The 27,034-nt window shown below is 38.9% G+C and overlaps 4 protein-coding genes and 1 pseudogene across 4 annotated transcripts; 3 read left to right on the top strand and 2 right to left on the bottom strand.

The window, feature by feature from the left end:
• Positions 1–2,691: 2,691 nt before the first annotated feature.
• LOC128734413 (uncharacterized) lies at positions 2,692–4,958 on the top strand. The gene is made up of 4 exons (XM_053828609.1): positions 2,692–2,896; positions 2,964–3,259; positions 3,379–3,758; positions 4,535–4,958. The coding sequence occupies exons 1-4, from the start codon at positions 2,797–2,799 to the stop codon at positions 4,713–4,715; spliced, it is 957 nt and encodes a 318-aa protein (XP_053684584.1). The 5' UTR covers positions 2,692–2,796; the 3' UTR covers positions 4,716–4,958.
• On the bottom strand, positions 4,827–6,274 carry LOC128734412 (tRNA N(3)-methylcytidine methyltransferase Mettl2). The gene is made up of 2 exons (XM_053828608.1): positions 6,055–6,274; positions 4,827–5,846 (listed from the first exon to the last, which is right to left on the bottom strand). Exons 1-2 carry the CDS (start codon positions 6,174–6,176, stop codon positions 4,967–4,969), a joined length of 1,002 nt encoding a protein of 333 aa, XP_053684583.1. The 5' UTR covers positions 6,177–6,274; the 3' UTR covers positions 4,827–4,966.
• Positions 6,275–7,312: 1,038 nt separating this feature from the next.
• Positions 7,313–8,365, top strand: LOC128736311 (uncharacterized). Its single transcript, XM_053830787.1, has one exon. It carries the CDS (start codon positions 7,313–7,315, stop codon positions 8,363–8,365), a length of 1,053 nt encoding a protein of 350 aa, XP_053686762.1.
• A 72-nt stretch (positions 8,366–8,437) lies between these two features.
• LOC128736310 (uncharacterized) lies at positions 8,438–9,544 on the bottom strand. The gene has a single exon (XM_053830786.1). The coding sequence runs from the start codon at positions 9,542–9,544 to the stop codon at positions 8,438–8,440; it is 1,107 nt and encodes a 368-aa protein (XP_053686761.1).
• Positions 9,545–10,830: 1,286 nt separating this feature from the next.
• LOC128736309 (aspartate aminotransferase, mitochondrial-like) lies at positions 10,831–21,058 on the top strand (annotated as a pseudogene).
• The last annotated feature ends 5,976 nt before the right edge of the window (positions 21,059–27,034 follow it).

The raw sequence follows: 27,034 nt of genomic DNA, 5'->3' as shown, positions 1-27,034 counted from the left end.
GTGTTGTAAATTGGCATCCAAAATTCTATTCAAATTCTTCGTGTCGGTAATTAGCTGCAAATTATTGCATTGTTAGCACTATAAGAATGTTAGCAGTGAAGTAGCTGTATATTTTGCCAAAATAGCATTTAAGTAGCATTTAAGGTGACTTACATGCTTATTGGCTTGCATTTGAATAGCATTGGTGATGCTTATTGGTTACCTGGGATGCTTTCATAGTTACGTAATTGCCAAAATGAATCATTTAAGGCTGAACTCCTCAGAAACATGCAAAACTCGAGATTCATGATTTATGTACAACACAGTTTAATTTGTGACAATACGAAGTTTGTCGGGTCAGCTCGTATGTTATAAATAAAACATTTTGGAGGTTTTGATCAGAGTTTCAAAATTTCCAACCACTGTGCGCTCCCTAGAAAAGAAAATGTAGTTATTACACGCAAAACGTTCTTGGGAATTTTACTGTTAAATTAGGATTTTGAGGAATATGGAACATATATATAAAAATATAGTCAATTTCATTATTACATCTATAATTTAAAGAAAATAAAACATAATTATTGTTGCAGTAGAAAGGTCAGGTTCCACCACTAGGTGAATTAATACGGATTTTTTCCTTTCTTTTTTAGCTCCTCTAAGTTGATAATCCAGTGATAGTGGTTGGGTCTTTCTAGCGTTTTTATTCGCAATTCCAAAGGAGCCAGCATTACCGTATTATCGATTCCCTACTATTCTTATCATTTACAGATAAACCCCCATTGGCTTCCTCTCTATAATTGTCTTTCCAATATTGAATGTTGTCAAATGGTGGAATTTTAACTATTTGGCCCTCAATGACAATATAAAATGATCAATCGATTTAGTGGCTCTTTCGGTTTTTGCTTTATTTTATGTTGCTTAGGAATAGTTTTCGCTACTGTAATCTTTTTGAAGCATGTTTTGAAACATGCTACCTATGTAATATATTTTTTTACGGAACCGGTTAGCTTGAAACGGGCATAACTTTATTGATTTGCCAAACTCGAACGGAATTTTCAAACGCTTAGGCTTCTCATTTGTGGGTTGTTTTGTCTTTCCTGATCCAGAAGAATTCTCTTCGTTGCTTAAAGAATCCTCTCGTTCGTAACGAAATACTTTTTGTTTTGCCTGACCCAAACGGAATTTTCCAACGCTTCTCATTTGAGGCTCGTTTTGTCTTTCCTGACCCAACAGAACTCTCTTCGTTGCTTAGAGAATCCTTTCGTTTGTAACGAAGTACTTTTTCTTTTGCTTGGCCCGAACGGAATTTTCCGTCGCCTAGGCGCCTCATTTGAAGTACGCTTTCCTGACCCAACAGGACTCTCTTCGTTGCTCTCGTTCGTTAGGAGGTACTTTTTCTTTGCCTGACCCGAACGGAATTTTCCAACGCTTTGGTTTCTCATTTGAGGATCGTTTTGTCTTTTCTGACGCAACAGAACTCTCTTCGTTGCTCTCGTTCGTAAAGAGGTACTTTTCCTTTGCCTGACCCGAACGGAATTTTCCAACGCTTTAGCTTCTCATTTGAGGCTCGTTTTGTCCTTTCTGATCCAATAGAATTCTCTTCGTTACTTAGGAAAATCTCTCGTTTGTAACGAGACACTTTTTCTTTTACCTGGCCCGATTGGAATTTTCCTATCGTTTAGGCATACACATTGTTCATTCATTTATTTTATTTATGTTTCTTCTACTCACTTGCCAACCTATTCGTCGAATTTCTTATGGGTCAACCCGTTGATACAATGCTTGCTATATTTTATGCTACAGCCACATATTCTTCTAGTTATACTACAATTTTCGTAGAATATTTTTCTATTGTTAAAAGTAATGAATATTTTAAATAAACGAAGTCCGAGAAAATCAAACAATTTGCATTGAAGGTTGGGAAAATAGAGGGAGACGTCATTCATAAAATTAATTTTTTTTAATATCCTACAACCTTTCAAGGACTTTGGATTAAACATTACGCAAAATTATGCAAAGTCGCAAAAACTTCTAAAAAGAAAAACAGAGAAATATTTTTTGTGGGAATAAAAATATGAAAATTTAATTTTTTTCTTTTGATCTTCAAGCCGTGCTTCCGTTTTCTCGACTAGTACACTAAATTGGGCACCCCTATACTTTTTTGCCGTGAATAATCTTTATTCCTCAAATCATGAGATGCAATCTGGCTATCGAATTTGGCTACATGTATTCGAATGTCCCTAAGCGTCTACCCAGAACTAGGGCCGTTAAGCTATTTCTACAGTCTTACACGCACGTGCCGCGTTTATTTCTGCACCACGATCTTACCACGTGAAATTCAGCGGCAGCTCGGCTGACAAAAAAAAAACAAACAAACGGCAAATGATTTCGCAATCTACGGAATGGTTGGCTTATTGCTATCGCACTGCATTTAGTTTATATCTTTTATTTTCCTTGGCATTGTGAACGCTCCTAGTAGTTTATGGCAGGCATCAGGCCTATCGCAGAGTGACTTGAAGAGAAATAAATCTCATCTTTTCTGAGCGCATATGAGTGATTCATAGCCCATGTGCATAGTAGTGTAGGTACGCTTCTCCCATAATTCCTTTCGCGCCGTTCTCTCAAGCACTGGATGGGTTCTTCACTCCTGATCAGTTTAGAAAGTGTTTTTCGTTAGTTCAGTTGACATCGTTAAGCAGTCCGAGTCCATCATATTTTCTATAGAAGTGAACTCTCTTGTTCTTTTTAATTGACTAATAACCGACTTACAGAAACCGGAACTAATTATTTAATTGAGATATCCAAACATTGGAAGAAATGGAAAAAGGAAGCACAATTAAACATTTATTGGAATTGTCCGTCGCGGAAAAGCGCGCATTTCTCGATTCATTCGACATGATCATGTCCGATTGCGATGGTTAGTATAAATTTAATGATGGAATCAAACAACATTCAACTAAATCATTTGGTGTTTCCGTTACTAGGTGTCGTTTGGAATTTTACCGGTCCTATTCCCGGAGTCGACCATGCTCTGCAGACGCTGAAGGACAATGGGAAGAGGTTGGCATTCATCTCAAACAATGGAATGCGCACAATGGCGGAATATAAAGAAAAGTTTCGCAAACTGGGTGTCGAGCCGGAGGAGCATGACATCGTACACCCAGCATTAACAACGGTCAAATACCTGAAATCGATCAACATGCAGGACGCGGTGTACTGTATAGCCACCGAGGTATTCAAGGACTATTTGCGAAATGCAGGATTTACTGTTGTTGATGGGGTAAGTAGATCTTTTCGAAAACTCTTCAAGTCTATTTTGAATGGTTCCATTGTCTAGGATTTAACAGTCCTTTGTTAAATTTTCAAAAAAACTACTATAGAATTTCTTTTCTTTCGCAGCCTAATGATCACATCGCCGATGAGCGGGTTCCAAACGGCGTGCGTATCTTTTCCGAGTACTTTTCGGAATGCGACGGACCAAAGGTAGGAGCTGTCGTGGTGGACATTGATGTGAACGTTTCCCTAGCGCACATGATGAAGGCCAAGTGCTATCTGCAGCAGAATCGGAACTGTTTGCTAATCGCCGGTGCCACAGACTACATCATTCCGCTGGATTCCAGCATGGACGTGATAGGGCCTGGTTATTTCATCGAAATTCTGGAACGTTCCTGTGGCCAAAAGGCACTAATTCTCGGCAAACCAGGTCAAGCTTTGTCCGAGTTTATACTTGAGCAGTTTCATGTGACGCAGCCGCAAAGGACGCTGTTCATCGGTGACATGTAAGTGTTATCTATGTTCGTCTGTTGAGAATTAACATATTTTCTTTTTACTTGGCTTCGGCCACCACCGTCACCGCATAGGTGCACGGTTTCAGTCATGATCAGTTGCGATGAGCTGATAAACATCGTGCCAAACAATAGGACAATATAAGCTTAGCAACAGCGCTATAGTTTGTATTCGGTTCGACAACCATGAAAGAAAATTGTGATTTGGTGATGTGCAACATCACGTTTAATTTTGTTTAATAAGCATATTTGGCTTGTTGAATTGCTGAAAACACTTAACCATAAATATTATTTTAATTTAATGGAAAACTTTTCATCGAATTTCGAATTTATTACTTTTTACTTACCCTTCACATCATTAACTTGTAAAATTAATTCTTAATTCTTTAATCTTTTTCCGTCAATTTTTATTCAACTAGTCTCAACAGGATCAAATTAAGTTGAGGATCCATAAAAAAAAATATTTTCGTATCAGCATCTTTGACTCGAGCAGCACGCACAATCATAATAGATCCAATTTCCGGATCGCAGTTGTATTTTTTTTCTCGTCAGTTATCATTTTTCAATCGCGCGAAAAATTCGCATAAACATCAAATATTTTTTTGATTATATTAGATTCGTGTTCTGTTTTTTAACATCAGCTCGTACAACTGCTGTCGTTTATACCAAAAGACACGTACTTTAATGTGAGATGTTTCCTACCTTTATAAGGATTTTTCTCTAGGTATTTTTAGTGTAGGAGGCTAAAAGATCATTTTCCTTTCTTACAGGTTGCCACAAGATATGGGTTTCGGCACGCGTTGCGGCTTCCAGAAGGTGCTGATGCTAAGCGGCGGCACTACGAAAGAGATGATGCTGGCACACACTAAACCGGAGGAATTGCCGAATTACTATGCGAATAGTTTCGCCGATTTTATCCAGCTGTACAAAGACGTAGCTAATCATCAGTAGGTTTTGATTTTGGCTTGATGCTCCCGATGAATGCGCAACCTGCTGAGAGAATTGGAAAAAGGATGTGATATTGAAAATAAGTGTTTTTAATAACTGTCTAGATTTGTAGCTTGATGTTACGAAGATCATCAGACAAACATTGTATTCGTCTAGAGGGCGTAGAAAATTTTATCAAATGCAACTAATTGTAATTAGATGTGATAGGCTTAAGAATCTATAAATACATGACCTGCGAAATAAGTAGATAGCATTCAGCTTGGTTTTCTAAACTTCACTTGCACCCAGATCCGATACATTTTAATCATTTTGCCGCGATTAACCTGCAAGCGACGGTCAATGATGTTTTGCTCTTCAACTAAACCGGCATTCTGAAACAATGCTCTTAGATTTTCCTGTGTGAAAAAGTATACCAATGTTCCATCGCCACGCACGTAAAAATTATCCTTCAAACATTTTCCTGGTTTGAATCGCAATTGTGCCAGATCGTACCGACCGTAATCTCGCAGAAGGACCAACCCTCCCGGTTTGAGATAGCGCGCAATTTGATTGGCAACATGCTGCATCCTGTCCGGGTCTATTGCCGAAAGAACGAAAATCAGTACTATGATGTCGATACTATTTTCAGGGAACGGAACATCCCATTCATCTGCAGTAGCATCCAATACAAAGACGTGGCATCGGTCAGGCTCAAATTCTTTACTTTCCTTTAAAATTTGTATTGCTTGTTTTGAGAAATCACTGGCGTAGATTTTTAAATTTTTCTCCACACTATATTTCAAAATGGGAAACACCGTATTTCCTACTCCGCAACCAACTTCAAAAATTGTACGCATGGCATCAGGCTCTGCACTACAGTTCGTTATATCTTTGCCAGCATTTCCAACGCCCTCTGGTATCACTCGTTCTGGAGCCTCTTTTGTATTATACGGTGCCAACTCTGGGAACTCCGTAAAAAGCCAGTGACGATCTTTGAAGAATCGATTTTGATGAACACCATAAAACTTATCCCAGTTGACGTTCGCTTCTGTTTCCAGCTGCTTTATATCCTCTGCTTTCAGTTTCTGAGAAGAGTTTTTAAGCACACTATCCAGGGCAGCTTTCTCCAGTTCGTCGTCCCATTCTACGTTATCCCTGTAAGTGAAATAGCAAAAATAGAACAAATTACCAATTCGACATTAGCGCACGAACCAGGTGTTGAAGTCAAAAACTCGCTGTGGATTTTTTAGGAACCGTTCGCCAATACGAGGCTTTTTTCGATGGCGAGTAAATTCGTAGTCCACGCAATATTCTCTCAGTAAGTTACAAAGTGGCACCGTTAAACGGTTAAAGCAAATCCTACCAAGCATTGTGTTGATAAACATCGTCATTCTCCGACAGGAACCGATTGCCGAATTGAGGTCTTTTGCACGCACTTTGCTCCACAGTTGATTGCTCTTTTTCGCTGGAACATGCACTGTCCATTAGAACAACTTATTTAAAAGATATCTGTAAGTTATGTGCAGCTTGTTTCAAAGCTGTGAAATTTTTTATTGAGTTTTCTACACAAACGTGACTTCGATATTCGATGTTCGATCGAGCGGAGCGACCAACCACGAGAACGGCAGTGACAGTTCATACTGAATATGACTATATACACGCTTAAAAAAGTTAGCACATCAATGAGTAAGATTAAACTTGAGGGAAAATACCTACCCAACCGTGGACCTACCAAAATGGAATATTTCGCGGATTGAAATATTGCGGTTATTTACATAAATTTTCATCCTGTTGCGGCGGTAACCCGCATCCTCAATCACCGCAACGAGAACAAGGAAAGGTGGCCAAATATTTTTTGGTTTATATGTGCAATTGTTAGTGATGCTTTAGCAACTAAAACTACATAAAAAAATGTCTTTTAACATCTTACATTCAAAAATATGTATTATATAAATTCATTGAATATCATAAGTATAAAAATATGTGTAAATATAGTAACAAAATTTAAGAAGTACGGAATGGGGTTGCAAATATCTAAACAATAGAAATTAATCTATTTGTATGGCAGCTCTGGAGAAAAGCACATCCTTCAATATTTGGCGAGGTCAGCATTGGGCGATAATGTATCGATATAACTGGTACCGATATTCGTGGACGAAATCTCGATAGTTTTTTTTTGAAATAGTTAATTGCGGCATGCATATAACAGCTTTGTAAATGTTAACACGTTATAAAACAAGTCAAACGGAGTGTTATAAAACAAATGTAAAATGCAGATCGTCACGTGATGCTAGCATTTTTGCTGATTATGCACTCAGCTGAGTATACGTATCGATATGTGAAAAATATCGATATTCAATTAACGAAAATTCGTCAGCTTCGCTCAATACAGAATTATTTTGACAGCTTGGTATGAACTTTCCGAGAATGAAAAGATTTCTTGCAAAGCACAATATTCCGCATTTTGCACCTTACTGGACACCGCACTCTGAAAGTGCGAGGTTCAAAATAAGTGCGGACTAAACGTCAGATACAATTGTCAAAGTAAATGTCATTTTTTCAGAACTGAAAGCATTCAAATTGTTTCGTTTGCATTTACTCAACATTTGTTCTAGCAGATAATGTCCAATATTATCCTGCAAAACGTTCGTCATCGGCGGGCCAGCTGTAATACGAAATACCACTGTTTATACGGATACTATTTCCTAAGAATCTCTAGATCGAATCTGTCAGTGATTTACAGAAAAAGCAAAACGACCATTTCGAGCTGGATTATGCAGTACGAGGAGGCAGGTTTGGTAACGGAGAATCAACGGAAACAGATTTATAAAAAATTCGGAGCAGAACATAGATCCTGGATTGTTCAACAATACCAAAATAATCCGGTATTGTTTTTGGATGAATGCAGCAGCTTATTTTATCGAAAATTCCACAAGACTATCAGCGTAGCGAGCATATGCAGAATTTTACACTCGGAAGGCCTTACATGGAAAGCCCTGGAACGTCGTGCTATTCAAATAAGAGAGGACGAAATATTTCGTTTCTTTTGGGAACTTAATTCATTAGATTGGGATTTGTTCAATCTTGTATTCTTAGATGAAGTGTCTATTGACAATCGGGATATGCTACGCAACCGTGGCTATGGAATTAAAGGAGAAAAACTTGTGTTCCGGGGAGAATTCGTGCGGCGCCCGAGGGTGTCATTTTTATGCTTTTTGGGACAAAAGGGAATGCTGGACAGTTTTGAGACCGAGGGTACATTTACGAGAAAACTATTTTTCGAATGCCTCAGACTATTTGCCCTTGAAAACAAAAATGTATTTCGGTACCCCGGAGCGAATTCTGTGTGGATTTTGGATGGAGCTCGCATACATTGCGATCAGAACATTGTACTATATTTGAGATCAATTGGGATTTTCCCGGTTTTTCTACCACCATACTGCCCTTTTTTTAACCCGATAGAGATTATATTCGGAATCACGAAAAAATCCATGATAAAAACATATAACGAAAACCGTCGCGAAAATTTATCTCATGTAGCTATTTCGACTTTCTCAGCATTTTCGACTTATGACTGCACAAAAATTTTCCGTCACTGTGGATATTTGCCTGGAGGGCAGTTTGATCCTGCGGTTGGTCTGTCCAATAGTATGGAGAAGATAGCCTTCGAATGATTACTACTTGTAATTACTTACAGTTATGAAACTTTATTTCAAATAAAATAACCATTATAAAAACAGCTGTCGTTATGCGTGGTCAATATCAGTCATGTCAACAATCCGATCCGCCAAAGTGTGACTCAGTTCGTTTTCTTCCGGACGCAGAGTTTCGGACATTGCTGAGACTAAAGTCGCATTTACGGTTGAACGAGACCGCAATCCACTGATTCGCTGTTTTACTCGTTGCCCAAGCATAATCAACTGATCTGCCTCAGCTTCCAGTTCTGCTAGCTCAGCCTTGAATCCATCGTTGATCGTATTAGCTACAGATAATCCACTGCGGGTTGTTTCCAGTTTAATAGCTTCGGACAGGGGCGCAGAACGGAAAAATTTCAGCAAATAAATCGGGGGCATTTCAGACATTCGACGTTCCCTTTCATGTGGGGATGCCGAGTGAATATAATTAGCCCAGAGTCTCCAGGAGCTGGAGTGCCCGGTGAAGTAATGTCCATGTAGGTCTTGAAGCTCTTTAGCCAGATGAGTCAACGATTGATTGTTTGGTGCACCAGACCGGTCCGCATTTTGAAACCGAATTAGCTGTTTATCAACCAAATCCCAGAGCGATCTGCAAGATACTGCGTTCGAATAAATATGTACATGAATTCTTATTTCTTTTCCTCTCCACGTAACGAGCAGTTTGCAATCGATCTGATCAATAGTAAGACGTCGCTTTTGGGCTTGATCTTGCATTATAACAAATTTGTTCATTGCACAGAAATCAGGGTCACTATCAGCCCATGTCGGAACCTGTTCTCCGTTATTATCAACAAAAACGACTTCTCTACACAATACCGGTTGCAAAACCTTCCAAACTCCACGCATGATCTCTTCCAGAGAATTCCCGGTAATTGTTGCCGAAGAAAACTGGCTTCCGGATGTTTCTCCTACAAAACGCCGTTTGTAGAAAACTCCACGGAGAGCAAGTTGACTGCTGGATGGGTCACAAAAGTCGATGCTGATTCCTAATTTCCTTCGCTTCTTCGCAGGTTTAGCATTATTTTCCTCATAACTAGCGTCAAATAATGGATCTTCTTCGGAATAGTTTTCATCGAGAGCCTCGATTATATACTCATCTTGACTGTTGCATTCATGACTACCCGTAGAGTTGTCTGCCTCCTCCTCGTCCAAATCCATGATAGATCCTATACAAAAAATGTTACATATTACAGTATTATCAGCTAGGAAATCAAAGTGTATTGGACTTACTTCAAAATCTAGAGATAGATAGATTAATGGGATTTCATTTTATTGATAAAATAAAACAGCGTGTGTTGGCGACGTTGGATTTGTTTTGTTTTGATTTTGAATTGTAACACGCTTAACCAATTTTACCCGAAAACGTGTTAATATACTTCATTTCAATTTAGAAGCCGATTTAATTAGGAACTTCAATATTTTCCTATTCTGTATTCCTATTGAAAGCGTTTTTGTATTTCTTTTAAATTAATTAACTGTATTACATAAATATTCAGACATGCTAATATTATGTAGAGTATTCTATTTTGATTCCTAATAGTTTTCAGTTGTTAGATAAAAATGCACGTAAACTAACGTTGTTTTTTATTAAAGTGTGACTAAAGTGCGATACACAAAAACCCTAAAAATCCAGTAATCACCGCAAAGCACAATATATCACAAAAGAACTAACTTGACAGCGCTAATCATTGATGTGGCGGACACTGAAACTAAAATCCGGAACTTACCTACCAAAATGATTTTCTCAAAGAAAGAGTACAAATAACTAAACCAAATATGCAAGACTGTCCATCTCAAACGAAATTTCCCACAACCGATAATGAAATTCGGTAAATTGGAGATGGTAGCTGAAACATTGGCCAAGCAGGAAAATATTAACTTGCTCGGCTCAAATGACATATGTGACTACAGGAGCACATATGCGAATATTTAGGATTTTCCAAATTTTGGGTACTTGAGTCACCCTAAGACTTTTTGCGCGACTCCCACAACTGATAATGAAATTGGGTCCTAAAATTTGTAATGAAAAAACGATTTTTTTTAGAGGAAACGGTAAAGCTTCACGTTATGACCACGAGGGCATAGTTTTTTCTTTTTTAAAGAGACGCATTTCATTTGAAAACTTAAAAACAAAAATTGTTTAGAATTTCTACCATGACATTAGAGAGCTATCTTGACATAAACGAAAAAATATGTTTCTGGGAACACTAATAACTTTTTTTCTACTGGCAACCCTGGTTTGACGTTAGCAGTGTAGCAGCTGATCGTATTGATAGTTTGCCTTGTCTTGTTTACTTTTACTAGTGAGGTGGAAAATTAAAAGGTAAACCAGTTCTTACATCTAATTTTTGAAATTGAGCTAATAATTTTCAACATTTTGATCCAGTAATCCCGATCACCTCAAGTCAGCTATCAGCAAAGTTCAATACAAAATTGAAAATGGTATGTATAACTTCAAAACCAGAGTGGTACCGGAACGCAAGGACAAAGAGCTTTCGCCAATCAGCGCAACAGCAGAACTCTTCAAACAGAGCATTTTGCTGTCCCTCGGAGGAGATAGCGCGTACGTAGCAAACGGACAAAATGCGACGGTGCAAGGTATTAGTGAAACCGGTGCACTGCAAGTGGGTGGTGCTTTTGATGTAGGACTACGTCTTACGGCAAGTTTTGAGATAGGGTGTCATTCCAAAAAATCGAAAAATGCGAGCGTCACGAAAAATGAAAGGTTTTGAGCACTAATAGCTCAGCGGTTTTCCGATCGATTTTCAATATTCTTACACCAATCGATCGGAAAATCTTCTAGGAATTGACCCAAATGAAGAAAAGTATGGATTCTTGATGTTGAACTATTGAAAATGATGAACCTATGTTTTACCGGAATTCTCGCTTCGTGGTTGGTTGGAAGATTCTTTACGATGATCTAAACCTATACCAATTTGATATCTGTGCTTGGGAAGTAAGCCAAAACAACTGACAAAGTTTCCTCATTTCAACAAAATTTCTTAACGCCGCGATTAAATCTAGACCATTCTGATGTCCTTGCTTGGGAAGTACGCCAGAAAGAGTGGCAGAGTCGCCTCGTACCAACAGATTTCTTACGAACGCGATTAAACCTAGTCCAATTTGATGTCTGTGTTAGGGAAGTGTGCCAGAAAAATGACACAAGTTCGTTGTCCCAACAGATCGCAAATTCTTTACTGCGAGACGGTTAAACCTCGGCGAATTTGATATCTGTGTTGGAAAAATGTACTACAGCTGTAGTGTTCGATTATAATACGACTCTGTATGAATACGCATGCTTGCCGTTTCATTAGAAGTGTAGTGAAAAGATGTGCTGTTGATAAAATAGGATTGAATTGGTAAAATCCCTTCAACGTGGGGAACCATGGGTAATAAAAACAATCTTTAATTTCAGTAAGGTAGCAGGAAAGCAATAGTTTGTGTTCTTGATTTTGTTAAATTGTTTTCAAATGTACAATCTTTTGAGAATTGAACGTATGCAATGTTACTACTTTGATAAATGTTACATACAACGCATGTAGCATGTATATATGTTGCATATAGCATGTATACATGAAGAATCGAATGATTACAAGCATGAATACATGCTACTATCACTACAAAGAGACTTAAGGCCCAAACAGAATGCAGTGTTAACGCATCCGTCAGCGTCAATTTGACAGTAAACCCATGGGAAAACTGTCAGAATAACGCTGACGGACGCGTTGACGCAGCATTCTGTTTGGGCCTTTACGTAGTCCTGCGTCACCTATACATGCGGTCGTGTCTTGTACACAATCCCTCTGATTTTTTCGGCAAATTTCCTTCCCAGTTCGAAGGATATCTATTTGCCGAAATCATTCTGAGGCAACCATGGTCCTATGTTTCGGCACTAAATGTTTGAAACTAAATGTTAAGGCTTATCGGAACTACGATTCTACAACTTGGGAATTTGGTTTTAAGGGAGCATTGAAAGAGATTGGTAAGCGGTGTTTTAATAGTGACGATTCCCATTAGGTGCTTGTTTGAAACAAGGTCAAGTATATTTATTTTGTTTTAGAAATTCTTGAGCATTCCATAGTATTGCTGCACGCATGCGCGTATAATTTAACGATAATTAATTTGCGCCCGGAACAATGGGCAAAGATGTTCGCGATGGTGAAAAAGCGAAAACTTCCATTTTTCGTGATGGCCTATCAGAGATTTACCACTGAAGATTTATTTGCTGTGCCTGCATTTTTGAGGACGGGTATCAAATTGTCTTGACCCAGAATTTTGCAAAATATATAGGTAAATGGTAGACAGTAAACATACTGGAGCATTTTCGTTGATCTGCTCAGATAAAGTCGATTGTACTATATCCACAGAGATCTCTGTGCTATATCTTAGATAAATACAGTGGACCCCCGTTCGTTTGAACGATTCCTCATGCAAACTAACGGGGTTCGTTTTTAATTTGAACAACTAGCAACCCTAAATATGCTGAAACTTGACGGAACTGGCCGCCCTGCTCTTTGTTATTATTTTGGTGGTTTGATTTAGTGTCGTTTAGTTGGTAGTTGCAAACAGCGAATATGTTATTCTCCGGTCGGATTTCTATCGTAATCGTTGGGAAACGAAATGTGAAACTGATTTAACTAGGATTAAACACGCTAGATCAGTACAAACAAATCGTGATTATGTACATTGTCTGCGAAGACAAATGATGCCGTATTGAGAATGACATTTGAACCATTTTTAATTTGCACATCGTGCAAACCAGCGGGGTTCAAATTAAAAAGTGTTCAGATTAAAAACGGTCAAACGAACGGGGGTCCACGGTATTCTGGTTCGTCCGTTGTACTTAAATCCGCCGATTCATCGACTGGTTGCAGAAATGATGCCCAACTTCAATTAGCGCCAGGAATGACCAAAGGATGTCAAACTTATGACTGACGGTATTATCACGGTACAATCGACCCAGCCGAATAATCTAAAAAACGTCGTCTCGAAACTAGTAGGATATTACCAATCATGTTGATATGTTCTGCATTCTGCTTTATCGGTATGATCAGCAGCAGTGCGAACGGCTTCTAACTGAAGACGTTGCATCTCGATGGCAGATATTACATACACTCTGTGACCAAGTAATGCATAGGTAAACAAAAAGTTATCTGTGACATTTGAAGACAGACTATAGTTTCTTTTCAGAATGAATGTTATCTTGACTCAACCATGGATAGTTATAGCATATAGTGTGCCTATATAAAGTTGTCCAAATAATTTATTTTTGTTCAAAATTTTAGAAAACAAAAAAAAATCGTTTTTACCGGCAATTGGCCAAAAATATAAAAATGAGTATCGAATAGGGTGTTCCTAATGCTAATCTGATCGATTCAAGCCAAAACCGATATAGGGCTTTAGGACCCAATTCGGCAAATTGGAAATGGTAGCTGGGACATTGGCCAAGCAGGAAAATATTAACTTGCTCGGCCCAAATGATATATGTGACTACAGGAGCACATCTGCGAAAATTAAGATTTTCCATATATTGGGTACTTGAGTCACACTAAGACTTATTGCACGACTCTCACAACTGATAATGAAATTCGGCAAATTGGAAATGGTAACTGGGACATTGGCCAAGCAGGAAAATATTAACTTGCTCGGCCCAAATGACATATGTGACTACAGGAGAACATATGCGAAAATTTAAGATTTTCCATATATCAGGCACTTGAGTCACACTAAGACTTATTGCGCGACTCCCACAACTGATAATGAAATTCGGAAAATTGGAAATGGTAGCTGGGACATTGGCCAAGCAGGAAAATATTAACTTGCTCGGCCCAAATGACACATGCGAAAATTTAGGAAAATTTCCAAACAATCAATTTTGCACAATAGAGTGATATATCTTTCAACTTAATCAGTGTAAAATGCATTGCAAAGCTTTATACACACTGTGTCCGAGTATAATATTCAAGGTGCGTCACAATCCAGCTTTTTACGAGCCATAATGGTGGACGTGATCGTAATATTTGAACTGCATTTTTGATATTTCCCTAATACATCGCACGTTTTCTTTCCGTACATTCCATTAGTTTTACAGTGAACGTGCGGAAAGAAAACGTGTGATGTATTACACACTTAACAAAAAGCACCGAATTCGGTAAAATTTTACCGAAATCTAAACAGCTGAAAGTTCGGTAAAAATTTCGATGGTGCCAATCGACGTTTACAGATCATAGTAATGTTTGGTGCAATAAAAAATTTTACCGAACGTTCAGCTGTTTACATTTCGGTAAATTTTACCGAAGCGTTTAAGTGTGTAGGAAAATGGTAAAAATGCTTTTCAAATATTACGAACACGTCCGCCATTATGGCTCGTAAAAAGCTGGATAGCTTAAGTAGATTTCATAACTATTTCAATACTTGTTAATCAAACATTTAAGCAAACAGTATGCGTGTTCGATTGGTTCCCTTTTGACAATTTTCGCTGCTCGATTGGCTCCCAAGATGGCTGCTTCCGCGTATTTCTATTGTATTTCTGAGTATTTCTATTGGTAACGCCATGTCTATTTTTATCGGTGTAGACTATTTCAGTTAAACACATTTAAGAGTGTAAGTATTTTTGGGTTTCGAGTAGTTGCAAATTTTTTCAAAAACATGGCATCACTGGTACCTTTTTCCGGTTATCATTTGAATTCGAAATTTTAAACGTGAGTGAACCACTTTTCTTTCGGTCGTCCAGTTTTTAATAATATCAAGTAAGTACGCAATTTACTGCTGATTACAAGGAAAATTGTACCATCCAAAGTGCTATTAAACCTAGACCATTCTGATGTCCTTGCTTGGGAAGTACGCCAGCCACGGGACAAAACCCCGTCGTGCCAACAGATTTCTTACGAACGCGATCAAACGCAGTCAAATTTGATGTCTGTGTTAGAGAAGTGTGCCAGAAAAAATAACACAAGTTCGTTGTCCCAACAGATCGCAAATTCTTTACTGCGAGACGATTAAACCTAGGCGAATTTGATATCTGTGTTGGAAAAATGTGCTACAGCTGTAATGTTCGGTTATAATATGACTCTGTATGAATACGCATGCTTGCCGTTTCATTAGAAGTGTAGTGAAAAGATGTGCTGTTCATAAAATACGATTGAATTGGTAAAATCCCTTCAACGTGGGAATCTTTAATTTCTGTAAGGTAGCAGGAAAGCAATAGTTTGTGTTCTTGATTTTGTTAAATTGTTTCCAAATGTACATAGAAATAACTCTGAAATCTTTTGAGGCTTGAACGTATGCAATGTTACTACTTTGATAAATGTTACATACAACACATGTAGCATGTATATATGTTGCATATAGCATGTATACATGAAGAAACGAATGATTACAAGCATGGATACATGCTACTATCACTACAAAGAGACTTACGTAGTCCTGCGTCACTTACATATGCGGTCGTGTCCTGTACACAACCCCTCTGATTTTTTTATATTTTCAGGAATGAATGACGATAACGGATATTGGGTTTGGCAATCCCATAGAGGCGCACGAAACCAGCGCTGGTTAAGAGGGCCACGCTATGCCCGGCCGGGACGTCCGCCGTACCAACCGTCGCAGTCTGCGCAGCGACCAGTGGAGGACGACTGGTCACTGCGACAGATTTCTTATTGGTTTCAAGAAGTGTTAGTCGCACAACAGCAGCACTTCGAAGCGCTAAACACAGTGCTGCAGGAAATTTTAGCGCGACTGACAGGTGTGCAGGCAAACCCTGCAGCAGCAGGGCCCCTGCCTGCACATTTGCAGCCGCCCCACCACGGTGCTGTATACAGACAGTAGTTCGATATAAGAAACGTAATAAATGAGTTCTTTTTGACGTAGGACTACGTCTTACGGCAAGTTTTGAGATAGGGTGTCATTCCAAAAAATCGAAAAATGCGAGCGTCACGAAAAATTAAAGGTTTTGAGCGCTAATAGCTCAGCGGTTTTCCGATCGATTTTCAATATTTTTACATCAATCGATCGGAAAATCTTCTAAGAATTGACCCAAATGAAGAAAAGCATGGATTCTTGATGTTGAACTATTGAAAAATTGAAAATAATGAACCTATGTTTTACCAGAATTCTCGCTTCGTGATTGGTTGGAAGATTCTTTGCGATGATCTAAACCTATACCAATTTGATATCTGTGCTTGGGAAGTAAGCCAAAACAAGTGACCAAGTCTCCTCATTTTAACAAGATTTCTTAACACCGCGGTTAAACCTAGACCATTTTGATGTCCTTGCTTGGGAAGTACGCCAGAAAGAGTGACAAAGCCCCCTCGTGTCAACAGATTTCTTACGAACGCGATTAAATCTAGTCCAATTTGATGTCTGTGTCAGGGAAGTGTGCCAGAAAAAATCAGAGGGGTTGTGTACAAGACACGACCGCAGATATAGGTGACGCAGGACTACGTAAGTCTCTTTGTAGTGATAGTAGCATGTGTTCATGCTTGTAATCATTCGATTCTTCATGTATACATGCTATATGCAACATATATACATGCTACCATAGTTACTATGTATATATAGTTCTATAATATACATGCTACATGCGTTGTATCTAACATTTCCGGAGTGATTCGCGAAAAGGGCGCAACTTACGAGGTGTAAACAATGAGGAATATCACTGTGATAATTTGCCAGTACATTTTCAAGTCTTAATTTAAATAAAAGTTACAAAAATCAAGTTTAAAGACATAAATTGGTCTAGAATAAATCAATCTTATAATTTCACAACAATACCGCATAAAATTTGTGCATTCAAGCTCAAAATCTAAGTTTTATAGTTAAACCCCTTGGAATGAGCCTCAAAGCATTTTGACAATGAGATTCGCCCAGCCCTGTTACGCCTTGTTTTGATTGTTTTATTTAGTTTCGCCTGTTTACAATGCGCCTGTGTTTTGAAAACAACGCAGTTTCGCTCTTTACTATCGCCTGTTTACAAAACGATTTGCAAATAAGCCTGTCACTTCATAACAATGCAAGGGGCTAAACTGCAAATTGTCTTTTGTTTTGATTAAACACTTCTATCGCCCATCACTAAAAACTTGTTTTAAATAATTCAAACGATTAAAACAGAAGAAAGGATTCTTGCCAAGGATATTATTAGTCTTTTTAAGACTGATGGTGCAATAAAACGATTTGTTTACAATTTGCCAGTTGAGCCCTAATCGCGAATCACTCCGGATTTATCAAAGTAGTAACATTGCATACGTTCAGTTCTCAAAAGATTGTGCATTTGAAAACAATTTAACAAAATCAAGAACACAAACTATTGCTTTCCTGCTACCTTACTGAAATTAAAGATTGTTTTTATTATCCATGGTTTCCCACGTTGAAAGGATTTTACCAATTCAATCCTATTTTATCAACAGCACATCTTTCCACTACACTTTTAATGAAACGGCAAGCATGCGTATTCATAAAGAGTCGTATTATAACCGAGCACTACAGCTGTAGCACATTTTTCCAACACAGATATCAAATTCGCCGAGGTTTAACCATCTCGCAGTAAAGAATTTGCGATCTGTTGGGACAACGAACTTGTTTCATTTTTTCTGGCACACTTCCCTAACACAGACATCAAATTGGACTAGGTTTAATCACGTTCGTAAGAAATCTGTTGGCACGAGGGGTCTTTGTTACTCTCTCTGGCGTACTTCCCAAGCAAGGACATCAAAAAGGTCTAGGTTGAACCGCGGTGTTAAGAAATCTTGTTGAAATGAGGGAACTTTGTCGTTTGTTTTGGTTTACTTCCCAAGCACAGATATCAAATTGGTATAGGTTTAGATCATCGCAAAATATCTTCCAACCAATCACGAAGCGAGAATTCCGGTAAAACATAGGTTCATTATTTTCAATTTTTCAATAGTTCAACATCAAGAATCCATACTTTTCTTCATTTGGGTCAATTCTTAGAAGATTTTCCAATCGATTGGTGTAAGAATATTGAAAATCGATCGGAAAACCGCTGAGCTATTAGCGCTCAAAACCTTTCATTTTCCGTGACGCTCGCATTTTTCGATTTTTTGGAATGACACCCTATCTCAAAACTTGCCGTAAGACGTAGTCCTACGTCAAAATGACACAAGTTCGTTGTCCCAACAGATCGCAAATTCTTTACTGCGAGACGATTAAACCTCGGCGAATTTGATATCTGTGTTGGAAAAATATGCTACAGCTGTAGTGTTCGGTTATAATACGACTCTGTATGAAGGTGAAATTAGTCATCATCGATTCTGCCAATTTCAAAACCAGTTTTTTTGTTTGAAACAAAAATTCGGTTTATGAAAATATATTCGCAGTGTTCAGATTGGCAAGAAGAATGCAGTATATACATTTTTATAAACACAATCCCGCTTTTGGGCAGAAAAGCTGCTTCCGAAATTGGGCTTTCCGACGAAAAGTCAATGACTGCTAGTTTCCCGTGAATACGCATGCTTATCGTTTCATTAGAAGTGTATTGAAAAGATGTGCTGTTGATAAAATAGGATTGAATTGGTAAAATCCTTTCAACGTGGGGAACCGTGGGTAATAAAAAACAATCTTTAATTTCAGTAAGGTAGCAGGAAAGCAATAGTTTGTGTTCCTGATTTTGTTAAATTGTTTTCAAATGCACAATCTTTTGAGAATTGAACGTATGCAATGTTACTACTTTGATAAATGTTACATACAACGCATGTAACATGTATATATGTTGCATATAGCATGTATACATGAAGAATCGAATGATTACAAGCATGAATGCATGCTACTATCACTACAAAGAGACTTACGTAGTCCTGCGTCACCTATATATACGGTCGTGTCTTGTACACAACCCCTCTGATTTTTACGTCCCCTTAAAAAATCCCTCGAACTTTTCCCCCTATTCAGTAAGTTCGCGTTCCTATCCGCGACCTACTAATCGGCATCTGATGCGTAATCGGCATAGCATATCGGCATAGATGCGTAAAATGCCATCTGTCTAAATTGTTTATCGGGGCATACACTCACCGCACCGTTCGGCAAACGGTATTCGTCGTCTCTTTTATTCTCTGGTGTTCTTATGGGAAACTGCGAGTTTGACGTCTCACTCGCTGTTCATAAGGATGGTGGGAGCACAAAAGAGGTAAACATATAGCAGTACAAACGATTCGACTCAGAACAGTGTTGTCAAAGCAAATAACATTGAAACACATCGTTGCTTTATTAAATCACTGAGAAAATCTTCGAAAATTATTCAAAAAGCTGTCTTTTGTGTTGTTTTTAATAAAGAAAAATTAATTATGAACATATATTTCTCTTGAAAGTATTGAACGACGTTTTCACCATAGGTGGTTTCAGTTAATTTCAAACTTAAAATTCTTATTTCCAGAACCGAAACAGTGTCTTGGCAACACGATAGTTCATCAGTTGTGCTGCAGCTGCTGCTACTGGTGAACAGGTTCCGTCAATTCAGAATTTGTTTTCAGTTTTGTTAGAAAATACCGTGGATCCCCGTTCGTTTGACCGTTTTTAATCTGAACACTTTTTAATTTGAATAAGTCTTAGTGTGACTCAAGTGCCTCCGATATATGGAAAATCTTAAATTTTCGCATTTATGCTTCTGTAGTCACTTATATCATTTGGGCCGAGCAAGTTAATATTTTCCGGCTTGGCCAATGTCTCAGCTATCATTTCCAATTTGCCGAATTTCATTATCAGTTGTGGGAGTCGCGCAATAAGTCTTAGTGTGACTCAAGTGCCTGATATATGGAAAATCTTAAATTTTCGCATATGTTCTCCTGTAGTCACATATATCATTTGGGCCGAGCAACTCAATATTTACCTGCTTGGCCAATGTCCCAGCTACCATTTCCAATTCATTGATTTTCCATATCAGTTGGGAGACATGAGCAATAAATCGTAGTGAAATTTAGCCTTTCTTGGAGGAAACCAGTTTGGTAGGTAAGTTCCGGATTTTAGTTTCAGTGTTTGCCACGATAATAATTAGCGCTACTATATTTATCCATCCAAAATCGTCTATATTTCCACGATTTTCCTCACATATACAGCACGCTGGCCTGACAACTTAATATTTTCATGCTTGGCCAATGTCCCAGCTACCATTTCCAATTTGCCGAATTTCATTAGCAGTTGTGGGAGTCGTGCAATAAGTCTTAGTGTGACTCACGTACCTGATATATGGAAAATCTTAAATTTTCGCATTTATGCTCCTGTAGTCACATATATCATTTGGGCCGAGTAAGTTAATATTTTCCGGCTTAGCCAATGTCCCAGCTATCATTTTCAATTTGCCGAATTTCATTAGCAGTTGTGGGAGTCGCGCAATAAGTCTTAGTGTGACTCAAGTACCTGATTTGCATTAAATCGTTTTGGTCTCTTCGGCGCACTTATTGCTTGGAATATAACGAAAAAGTGCGCCGAAGATACCGAAACGATTTAATGCAAAATAGCACTTTTATGAGCGATATCGCACTTTGGATGGTACAATTTTCCTTGCAATCAGCAATAGCATTAAAAAAATATTTAAATATATTTGTAGAATGAAATTTAGAATAATTTTTTATTTTTGATAATTTTTTTGCAGATGTAAAACGGTTACTAGTACTGGCGGGGCAGCCGCCGTGCACGGGGCCGCTGGCCGCGGAACCAAATTAGACCCCGTACCAGGGAATCAGCGACGGAAGACTTTGGGTTTACGCTACAACAGCTTCAATATTGGCAGCTAGAGCTAGCCCAGAAACAGCAGCAGATGCTGCAAATACTGGCCCGAATTGAGGCTGCTGGAACGACCGCAGCCGCGTCCTTCGGGTTTCCAGCATCCGCTAGCTCCAGCTGCCGGAATGCGGCAGCCGGTATCAGTTGGCGGCATACAGCAGCCAGGTCCGGTTGCAGGGATGCAGCAGCCAGTACCAGTTGCAGGGATGCAGCAGCCGGTGCCAGTTGTCGGCATGCAGCAGCCGTTTGCTGCTGCTGGCATGCAGCAACAGGTTCCGGCTGCTGGCATGCAGCAGCAGGTACCGGCTGCTGGCATACAGCAACCGGTTCCGGCTGCTGGTATACGGCAACCGGTTCCGGCTGCTGGTATACGGCAACCGATTCCTGTTGCCAACACACAAATTGAAGGTGCACCACGTGTGATTTATACGAAACATTACGCTTAAACCTTGAATAAATTAAAACTGAAGAAGTTAAAAGATTGATTTTTTATGAGTTTTTAAATTATTGAACCAAACCATTTTTCCAAACTCGTGTTTTTGACGTAGGACTACGTCTTACGGCAAGTTTTGAGATAGGGTGTCATTCCAAAAAATCAAAAAATGCGAGCGTCACGAAAAATGAAAGGATTTGAGCGCTAATAGCTCAGCGGTTTTCTGATCGATTTTCAATATTCTTACACCAATCGATTGGAAAATCTTCTAAGAATTGACTCAAATGAAGAAAAGTATGGATTCTTGATGTTGAACTATTGAAAAATTGAAAATAATGAACCTATGTTTTACCAGAATTCTCGCTTCGTGATTGGTTGGAAGATTCTTTACGATGATCTAAACCTATACCAATTTGATATCTGTGCTTGGGAAGTAAGCCAAAACAAGTGACCAAGTTTCCTCATTTCAACAAGATTTCTTAACATCGCGGTTCAACCTAGACCTTTTTGATGTCCTTGCTTGGGAAGTACGCCAGAGAGAGTGACAAAGCCCCCTCGTGCCAACAGATTTCTTACGAACGCGATTAAACCTAGTCCAATCTGATGTCTGTGTTAGGGAAGTGTGCCTGAAAAAATGACACAAGCTCGTTGCCCAACAGATCGCAAATTCTTTACTGCGTGACGATTAAACCTCGGCGAATTTGATATCTGTGTTGGAAAAATGTGCTACAGCTGTAGTGTTCGGTTATAATACGGCTCTGTATGAATACACATGCTTGCCGTTTCATTAGGAGTGTAGTGAAAAGATGTGCTGTTGATAAAATAGGATTGAATTAGTAAAATCCTTTCAACGTGGGAAACCATGGATAATAAAAACAATCTTTAATTCTAGTAAGGTAGCAGGAAAGTAATAGTTAGTGTTCTTGATTTTGTTAAATTGTATCCAAATGCACATAGAAATAACTCTGAAATCTTTTGAAAATATAACGTATGCAATGTTACTACTTTGATAAATGTTACATACAACGCATGTATCATGTATATATGTTGCATATAGCATGTATACATGCAGAATTGAATGATATAGTTACTATATATATAGTTCGGCGGATAGAAAACCAGGCGAATTGGCATCCCTGATTTATGAAATTAAATTTGAAATTATGGTGAAATGTGCAGGTTTTTACGAAAAATAATCACTGGCGGGTGTTGAAAATGACTAGTTCTATGAAAATAAAGTGTATTTTTTCACCATTACTCCTGCATTTTGGATTTTGTAAAGCTTTTGGCTCCGCATTTGACGTTTATTTGGCTCCCGATTTTCTATCCGCCGAACTATATATATAGTAACTATATTGAATGATTACAAGCATGAATACATGCTACTATCACTACAAAGTGACTTATGTAGTCCTGCGTCACCTATATATGCGGTCGTGTCTTGTGCACAACCCCTCTGATTTTAGTCTTTGAACTTGAAATGCGATCAGGCATTAATATTAATATTTTTTTAAACGATGATTCTACAACAATTGGTGGAGGGACGGTAAGGGAAAGTAATGAAAATTTTGAGAATGGAGGGATAAGAGTGGAAATGAAGGGGGTGGGAGTTATTGTTAGCTTCACACCAATCACATGTTCCAAAATTTCACAATCTTATAATTTTTGTCCTCTAGGTAATGCAGAAATTCCTGGCAAACTCCTATGAGAAGGATATCTATGCTTTGAAAGCGACAATTTATCCTTAACATAAGAATTTGCTGATACTATACTTATTAACATAAGAATTTGCTGATACTACTATTTGCTGATACTTTTCTGCTATAATCGGGTACCAATCATCGAAGAATATCCGGGAGGTTGTTTCGGTTTCACGCAGCCCACCAGTCGTTGTGTCGTTTTATCTTTTTACGCCTTCTCGGTAAACGTTAACCGTTATAACATTTATATCGGGCACGTCCGGAAAGTCGAAGTATTCACCCCAGACGAGTAACTCAGTACGTAATTTCACGGACGTTCATCCATACAAAGTTTTATCGAGATTAATCTCACAGAAGTATATCTTCCTTGGTGACAGTGCTTATGGCTTCATACACCCGCATTTTGAATGAGCGACCATTCGCCTCAGCGTTGGGTCCAATCGATTTTCGCAAACTGTATATCCGAAGATATTACTCATCGAGATCCGCAGCTATAGTACTGCTCACTGCGAGGATCACCCCGCACCTAGAAGCAATGTCTTCAGCCGAGAATGTACCGGAAATCAGAACGGCACCGATGCAGGAAAGGTCGATGGTGTATATCACAGCATAATTGGATAGTGGCTCTCGTGCGGTCGCGTAAGCCGTAAGCTACCCTGAGCGCGCTTCGGACGCTTCAGCTTTGTGACGAACTTAGTTCGCTTCAGCGGGATCGATCGAAAGGAACTAAAAATATGAAAAGATCAGTTAGTCGTTTACCATAGAGCATATGTGAATGTGAATTCTTAGCTGTAGTTTTGAGAAGTTGGTAAAACGAGAAGTGGATTCATCCCAAAATTGGTATGCTTGGTGCTACCCTCTTTTGCATGACTTCCTTTTCGTAGGATGTGTCTGAAAGAAGATGGAAAAAGAAATAAATTCAGTTTTTGTTCTGACATGCTAATGGCGAGTAGTCCGTAACTGGGATATTATGCAATTGATAGCATATGATTCATCACGTTCCATCTGTTGCAATTTCGTTTTTTCATCGTTTGGGTGGAAAACATGTCATCCAGTTTATTCTGACCAATCATCATTAGATTGATTTGAGGTCTACTTTTGTAATGGGCGTGGACAAAAGGCAAATTGGGAAAGATATGTCTCATATTGCGAATCATTTCTGGAAATTGCCAACATTTTTGAAGAAACCTTCAAGGCCTATTCTAGCAAAAAAAAATAGCGATCATGTTCTTTTAACAAAAAAAAAACAAAAAGCTCAAAGACTTAGACTTAGTTAGTTGTTAAGGAATGTTCACAAGCAAGAATGTTCACGAGCAGTTGACAACAGTGTGACTCAAGTACGTAGTGCCTTGAAAATGTTCCTCTTTTATTTCAGTGCTCATAGACGGCGTTTAGGCCGAGCAACTAAGTATTTTCTGAGTCGCTTGAGGTCTCAGCTACTATACCCAATTCGCCGAATCTTGATATCGGTAGGCAGTCACCAGCAATCCACCATAGTGTGACTCAAATACTTAGTATATTGAAAATGTTCCTCTTTTGCTTCAGTGCTCATAGATGGCGTTTAGGCCGAGCAACTAAGTATTTTCTGAGTCGCTTGAGGTCTCAGCTACTATACCCAATTCGCCGAATCTTGATATCGGTAGGTAGTCACGAGCAATCCACCATAGTGTGACTCAAATACGTAGTATATTGAAAATGTTCCTCTTTTGCTTCAGTGCTCATAGATGGCGTTTAGGCCGAGCAACTAAGTATTTTCTGAGTTGCTTGAGGTCTCAGCTACTATGCCTAATTCGCCGAATCTTGATATCGGTAGGCAGTCACGAGTAATCCACCATAGTGTGACTTAAGGACTTAGTGCATTGAAAATGTTCCTCTTTTGCTTCAGTGCTCATAGATGGCGTTTAGGCCGAGCAACTAAGTATTTTCTGAGTCGCTTGAGGTCTCAGCTGCTATACCCAGTTCGCCGAATCTTGATATCGGTAGGCAGTCACGAGCAATCCACCATAGTGACTTAAGGACTTAGTGCATTGAAAATGTTCCTCTTTTGCTTCAGTGCTCATAGATGGCGCTTAGGCCGAGCAACTAAGTATTTTCTGAGTCGCTTGAGGTCTCAGCTACTATGCCCAATTCGCCGAATCTGGATATCGGTAGGCAGTCACGAGTAATCCACCATAGTGTGACTTAAGGACTTAGTGCATTGAAAATGTCCCTCTTTTGCTTCAGTGCTCATAGATGGCGTTTAGGCCAAGCAACTAAGTATTTTCTGAGTCACTTTGGGTCTCAGCTACTATACCCAATTTGCCGATTCTTGATATCGGTAGGCAGTCACAAGCAATCTACCATAGTGTGACTCAAATATTTAGTATATTGAAAATGTTCCTCTTTTGCTTCAGTGCTCATAGATGGCGTTTAGGCCGAGCAACTAAGTATTTTCTGAGTCGCTTGAGGTCTCAGCTACTATACCCAATTCGCCGAATCTTGATATCGGTAGGCAGTCACGAGCAATCCACCATAGTGTGACTCAAATACTTAGTATATTGAAAATGTTCCTCTTTTGCTTCAGTGCTCATAGATGGCGTTTAGGCCGAGCAACTAAGTATTTTCTGAGTCGCTTGAGGTCTCAGCTACTATACCCAATTCGCCGAATCTTGATATCGGTAGGCAGTCACGAGCAATCCACCATAGTGTGACTCAAATACTTAGTATATTGAAAATGTTCCTCTTTTGCTTCAGTGCTCATAGATGGCGTTTAGGCCGAGCAACTAAGTATTTTCTGAGTCGCTTAAGGTCTCAGCTGCTATACCCAGTTCGCCGAATCTTGATATCGGTAGGCAGTCACGAGCAATCCACCATAGTGACTTAAGGACTTAGTGCATTGAAAATGTTCCTCTTTTGCTTCAGTGCTCATAGATGGCGCTTAGGCCGAGCAACTAAGTATTTTCTGAGTCGCTTGAGGTCTCAGCTACTATGCCCAATTCGCCGAATCTGGATATCGGTAGGCAGTCACGAGTAATCCACCATAGTGTGACTTAAGGACTTAGTGCATTGAAAATGTCCCTCTTTTGCTTCAGTGCTCATAGATGGCGTTTAGGCCAAGCAACTAAGTATTTTCTGAGTCACTTTGGGTCTCAGCTACTATACCCAATTTGCCGATTCTTGATATCGGTAGGCAGTCACAAGCAATCTACCATAGTGTGACTCAAATATTTAGTATATTGAAAATGTTCCTCTTTTGCTTCAGTGCTCATAGATGGCGTTTAGGCCGAGCAACTAAGTATTTTCTGAGTCGCTTGAGGTCTCAGCTACTATACCCAATTCGCCGAATTTTGATATCGGTAGGCAGTCACGAGTAATCTACCATGTGCTACTTAACCTTCTGCGGCTGAGGTGCCCTAATCTTATCTTAACGATTGTGCTGACGTGGTGGTCTACTGGACACCGCAAGTTAACCTAGTAATTCTTAATCTTGAATTATGGAAATTCAGATCTTAATTATTTTAGAATTCTGTACAATTCTGTCGGGAAGACGATGCAAACTTAAAAATCAAAATACAACACTTGACGCACATGTTGCATTTTTCTGATTTCTGGTGTCTGTCGGACTACACTCTTAAATGATTCTACCTGTAAATAGGTCGGATTTAGTTAAAGCTAGGTTGAAACTACTCAAAATGCCCTTAAAGTGTACAAACTCAAACTTTGGGTAAAAATTTCAACCAATTTTGGCTACTTGCTACCGATAATTGAATTATTCTCTATGACAAATAACGCAATTTTAAGTTC

Source organism: Sabethes cyaneus, chromosome 2 (genome assembly GCF_943734655.1).
Source record: "Sabethes cyaneus chromosome 2, idSabCyanKW18_F2, whole genome shotgun sequence".
NCBI lineage: Eukaryota > Metazoa > Arthropoda > Insecta > Diptera > Culicidae > Sabethes > Sabethes cyaneus.
This window is presented reverse-complemented; position numbering and strand designations above follow the sequence as displayed.